Genomic DNA, 5,891 nt, shown 5'->3' with positions numbered 1-5,891 from the left:
TATGGATTGTGATAAGAGTTGTACGAGCCCCCAATAAAATGATTTTAAAAATCATTTGAAGGCAAAAAAAATGGTTTCTTGAGGGTATGGCTGGGAATATTGGGAGGGAAACTAATAATAATGAGTAAAAGGAAAAAAAAAAGAAAAGTTCTAAAATTGTGGTAATGATTATACAACTCTTCTTGATATGATTGAACTTGAAATTATGATATGTGCATTACATACCAATTAAACTATCTTAAAAAACTCTGTTCAAAACAAACAAACAAAAACTCCATGATCTTTTCATTCAATTCCTCCACCAATCTTTGGAAGCACCCCTGTCTATTCGATATTAAATAAAAACAATACATTAAATTGGCGCAGAGCCTCATTAAGGCAAAGCGGGAAGTGGTGAGAAGAGTAAGGAAGATTTTATTGGAGGATGTTAACTTATTGCCCAGAAAGGTGGTGTGAATCACAGTTTGCTGTTCTTCGCTGCCCTGCATGGGGTGACAATTAGCATCTGTGATAGAGGAGATTGGCCCACAGGGTTTCCGAGGTGGACTGCCAGGCCTTTCTTCCGAAGAGCTGCAGGGTGGGTCCAAAGCCAACCACCAACCCTAGGTTAGCAGCGGAGCACTTAACTCTCATGCTGCTGGGGCTCAATCATTCCTCTCGCCTTAACTGCTATCTCAGGACACAGGGTCCCTCCTACTATCTGTTTTACCAAAGAAGGCCTGTATTGAAAGAAGGGGTTTTTGGTTCTCTAGTTAAAGAGGAGCCGTAGTGGTGCCGGGGTTAGAGCACTGGGTTGCTAGCCCGAAAGGTCAGCCGTCTCAATGCACCAGCTGCCCCATGGGAGAAAAGAGAGGCCGTCGGCTGCTGTACAGATTGATTTACAGTCTTGGGGAGCCCCAGGCGCAGCGCTACAGGGTCGCTATGAGCCAGACCCACTTACTGGGAGTGGGTTTGGGCTTGGGTTTGTTGGTTTAGTTGACGATACACATCCTTAGATTCCACAAGAGGCAGGCATAAAAATGATCTGGATTAGAGGCAGAGAATTTTCAACTCAATTTCTTATTACTAAGGTTAATGTCAGTCATATTGCCCCAAAGAAAACCGACCTTGGAAGGCAGCAAAAGAGCATTTGCAAGGCTCAGGGCTCTGTCTCGGAATGCCCTCTGAGGCAGAGGTCATTTTGGAGGGCGGAGAGGAGGGCCCCTTCAGGGGGTGGCCTGGAGGCTGAACCATTTACCTCAAGCATTACCCTAGGTATGCCCTGATTTTGCTTTACACCACGTTGTGTTTCGGAAAGTAAGGTGCCTGTCTCCACTGAGGGAAAGAAATCCAAAGAAGGTTTTCGTTTGTACAAAAAAAAGAGACAAAAAGCCAAACTAGTGCTCAGCCTCTGGCAGCGAGTCAGTTAAAGAAGCAGTGCCCACCCAGAGCCTCGAGAGGGTGCCGCCAGGCTCTATCCCCACCCCCACCCACCCCGGCTGGTTGTGTGTGTTACTGGTATGATAAGGTTAGTTAAGGTTATTTGGGGGGCCTGGGTGTACTCAGAGTCTCCCCACACAGATGAACGGTACTTGCTTCTTCGTTTATGGAACACACCGTAAGAGCGATCTTTGGAGAGCAGGGAAAAGTTCTGCGTGCCTTCGCCAACTGGCCACTGATGGTCTTAGCATTCCTTAAAACGATTTGCTTTTTCACTTGAACAATTTCTCAGGGTCTGAAGCCCAAGCTTCAGCTGGAAATAAATCACAGCACTGTTTTCCAAGGTCAACCGGGGTGTGTTCCCTGCCTTCCGTGTTCAGGGATAAACTGGGAAGGAAGCGCTCTCGTCTTGAGAGAAAACCGAGCAGCGTCTAGGAATGATCTGCCAAGCCAACACTCACCGAGAGATTGCCGCCACGGACTCGCTGGGGGAGACAGCGCTGAATGAGGAGCACTCCGAGTCTCCTGGGGGAGGGAAGAGGGGAGGGATTCTCACTAGGAGACAGGTTGTCACGGGAACCTGGCACGCCTCCTCACAGTCCTCCTTGGGCATCCCGGGCTCGGCCCTTCTTGGGGAGTCATGAACACCACCCTGGGCCTTGCACCACCTTCCTTGGGCTCCAAGGCAACAGGGACAAGGCAAGACTAGCGGGCACACAGTGTTAAAGGCCCCCGAAAGTTACTGCCCCACCTCCCTGAGGCCAGTGATTAGTGTAGGTGATCAAGTGCAACAAGAACCCTGTCTACCATCGTTAGCGCCCATCTCTATCTTCATGGGAGGAGCTGTTCGCTGGAGGTAAGGGGTCCCCTACTCACCCTCCTCCTCTTCATTCTCATCATGGCTGCAGCAGTCCTCCAAACTGTCCACTAGATCTTCGTCAACATCTTCAGCTTCAACCTGGTCTGTCAGGAGGTCGGTAGCTGAACTGTAAGAAAGGATGATTCCCTCAGCCCAGCCATCTCTGGAAGAGAGCTCACAATGAGATCCTCATTCCTTTATCATCTCCCAATATTGACGTCTCCTCCAGTCACCATTTGCTCCTTGCCTGGACCTTCCAACTCATTTCTTTTGTCCTCAAAGCTCAAACACAGCAAACGCTGTCCCTCGACCTTGCAGCCCCTATTCTGAGTAGAGGCATGTTCCGGGAGCTTCTTTGAAGTCCCTCGGCTATACATTCTGCCATCAATAAATCCCTACGCCTCGTTCTAGGGGCCTCAGAACAAGGCCTCTGTGGTCCAGGGGGCCAAAGCAGCAACAAGGCAGGAGGGCAGGAGCTGAGCACCGACATTTCCCACTCCAAGAGAGCTGCCAGAGCTGGAGGAGACAGACACGGGCAAGTTGACTTGGTTTGGCCCCCCACACTGGGAGTTTAGGATGCTTATTTCCCCCTGGTCGGACACACTTGAGGGCCAGACAGTAACTATCTGGCCTTCAGCCGGTTGCACCGACTCCACCCTGCTAGTGCAGCAAGAGGGCAGGCAGTGGCAGTGTGGGAATGGACGAGGAAGGCAGGCTCTGGTGCCAAGAGAACTCCATGGACAAAAGGGGCTGCAGACAGGGTTTGGCCTGCAAGACTCCAGTTGCCAACCTCTCTGCCCTAATAGAAAGCCATAGCTCGACGGCAGCGAGAAACATCGGAACCGACTGTCGAAGACATACGCTCAGTGACCCAAAAAACCTTCCCCAACTTACTCGGCATCCCTGGCGGGGGAGTCCAGCTGTCTGCCTTCCTGAGGCTCCCTCCTAGGCTGGTCCAGACGGATGGACGAGAGGTGGCTGGCCACATCTGCTATGCCAAGTGGTGGAGCGGAAGGAGTGGGAACGTGAGTTTTGCCTCCTTCAAGTGGTGAGGGGTCCTCCTCGGATCCATAGGTAGGGCTGTGGTTGAGCCCGTTGGCAGGTGAGGCAAGCAGGTGAATGCTGATACGTTTGGTACAGAAGACGGTACTGTCCAACCCCAAGGTGTCGGAGGCACCAGGGAGACTCTGGTTGTGTGTGCCGGCATCGTCCGGAGGAAACTGCTGGCCCACCATGGTGGGTTTCCACCGGGGGCCCTTGTTGAGGAGACCCCACTGGAAGCTGGGGTTCATGAAACAAGACTGTTCAAACTGGTATCCCTGTCTTGGAACCTTTCTAAAGCTTCTTGCGGTCAACTTCCTCACAGCTTCGGTGAGCCGAACCTCCTTAGCATGACCCTGGGGGTCAGGCTCGTCATCCAGGCCCGAGCCATGTGGCTCAGCCCGCATGGCCGAGTTATTCTGGTTGTACTGCAGAGAGGCAACACTGGTGACGAAGGTCTCTAGGGAGCCAGGGGCTGACACGGTGGCATGGGCAGCGGCTCCATGGAGGACGGTGTCATTCCTTCGGGGTGTCTTATGATCAGTGGGCTGGGGCACACAGTCTCCAGTACCCCCTGGGTGATGCCAGGAGACAACCTGCATCTTGGGGGTGGATGCTGGCTTCAGGCCCTCTGGGGTCTGGGATAAAGGCACTTTAGTGCTATTTGGCCGCATGAAGGAGTTGTTATTTAGCACAGGCTTGTAGGAGGAAGAGAGTGGAGATGGGATCTTCCCTGAGACGGCAGAGGCTGGGCTCTTCCCTGCGAAGTTCTCTCCGGCTGCTCCCGGTGATGCCAAGTACGGATCGGTGGGTGAGGAGGCCATGGGCTGGGCCACAGGGGAGGCTGGGGGCAACGTGGCCTTATTGGCAGTGAGACCGGCAGGAAGGCGCTTTTGAGAGAGAGAGAAAGGCCTTTTTTCGGATGGGCTCGACCGCAGGCAGAAAGACTCCAGCTGCTGGTACGGCTTGTGCCTGTAGTTGGAGCGGCGGTAGAGCAGGGTGCTGCTGAACAAATCCGGGAGGGAGTGCAGGTAACAGGAGCTGCTGTGGCCTGCGAGGACTGCCGTGCCCCCAGCGCTACATAAAGAGCTGGGGCAAACAAAATAGGCTGGTTGTGGTGGGGCACCCAAGAGGCCCGGGCCCAGACCTGTTGACAGTGTCCCCATGTGCTTCTTCTCCAGCTTCCAGATGGGCTTCACCTGCGGATGAGCCTGAGACCAGACTTTGCCCTCCGAGGGTCTCTCAACTGGTGAGGCATGTACAGTGCCTGAGGGGTCACTCTGCCGGAAGCTGCTTCCTCTGCGGAGGCCAATCCCGTATTGCTCGGTCCCTGCTGAGGCCATGAGGGGCCCGCATCACAGCCACGTGGTGTCATGGCCCAGCTCAGGTATGGTGCCATCCACCACCTTCAGAAGTTGTAGCTGCATCCTTCAGATCTGTCCGCCTGAAGCAGAGAGAAACGATTAGGAAGGTTACCATCCCAGGAGGACAGGCACCAGGCAACACTAGCTCTGGGCTAAGCAAGAGTCAGTCCTCTGTGAACATTCTTGGGACAACCCGGTCACCATTTAGCCCCGCTGGGAGATGCCCACTGGATTCCCAGGGAATCTGCAGCGGTCTTGGGACAACCCGGTCACCATTTAGCCCCGCTGGGAGATGCCCACTGGATTCCCAGGGAATCTGCAGCCGTCTGGCTGCTGCCTTCATGCACTCAAAGCTGGTGGGGGCCTCAGGGCTCCGCCACCGTGAGCTCTCATGTGCTCCTGTGGGCTTCCTCAGAAACCCCCTCTGCCAAAGAAAAGGACTCTTTCTGTCTCACCAACCAGGGCTCCTGGTGAGGGGCTTCCTTCCCCCCACGTGCACCCCTGTGGGTTGGGCACAAGGCAAATCTGGGGCCAGCAGAGACACGAGCCACCTCTTCCCTCTCATCAACCAATCCTGAGAGGCCCACAATCCTTGGAGAAGGATCTTTGACATGTACCGCTCCCTGACCACCTCCCAGCAGCCTTTGCTTGGTGCTGCTTCTCCACGTTGAGTGCGGCAGGTTCAGGAAAAGCAGAGCGTCCCCCTGCTGCCTCCTGGGGTTCCTTCTGGACTGAGGAGCTGAGACCGTCATTTCGTCTCGTCAAGAGCCTTGCCAATTATATAGGTTTAAAGTCTACCCCATGTGGTCGTGGGAAAAGGGGAGAAACAAAATGGAATTAGACACTAACATTATTTGACTTACACTGGTTTGTTTCCAACAGCCAGGATGAGTGGGACAGGAGAGTGCAGAGAATGCAGAGGCAGAGAGGAGGAGGAGAGAAGAGAGGAGAGCAGACTGGGCTAGGCGCTGGGATGCTAGCCGCGAAGTCAGTAGTTCAAACCCACCAGCTAGCTCCCGTGGAGAGAGACACGACAAAGCTGTCTGCTACCTTAAAGGTTTAATGCCCCAGAAAGCCTACACCAGTTGCTGTGAAGTCGGAACCACTCAATGGCAGTGGGTTTGGGCCTAAGCCTCAGGTTGGGCTGACTTCAAGGGAGAACTCACCCTAAAGGTTTCTCTCATCCCCCATTTCCTCTCATGGAAAAT

The 5,891-nt window shown here is 53.7% G+C and overlaps 1 protein-coding gene across 1 annotated transcript in view; it reads right to left on the bottom strand.

Moving 5' to 3' along the window:
• TTLL4 (tubulin tyrosine ligase like 4) overlaps positions 1–5,891 on the bottom strand; it is a 34,773-nt gene that overhangs the window by 13,757 nt on the left and 15,125 nt on the right. Inside the window, exons 2-4 of the mRNA XM_045296920.1 lie at positions 3,173–4,763; positions 2,296–2,405; positions 1,881–1,944 (exon numbers count right to left, since the gene is read on the bottom strand). Coding sequence (XP_045152855.1) covers positions 1,881–1,944; positions 2,296–2,405; positions 3,173–4,662 — 1,664 coding nt within the window. The 5' untranslated portion in view covers positions 4,663–4,763. The remainder of the gene's footprint in view (positions 1–1,880; positions 1,945–2,295; positions 2,406–3,172; positions 4,764–5,891) is intronic.

The sequence above is a fragment of the Echinops telfairi genome, unplaced genomic scaffold (assembly GCF_000313985.2).
Source record: "Echinops telfairi isolate 266 unplaced genomic scaffold, ASM31398v2 ScPeMD7_3;HRSCAF=10, whole genome shotgun sequence".
Taxonomy (NCBI): domain Eukaryota; kingdom Metazoa; phylum Chordata; class Mammalia; order Afrosoricida; family Tenrecidae; genus Echinops; species Echinops telfairi.
This window is presented reverse-complemented; position numbering and strand designations above follow the sequence as displayed.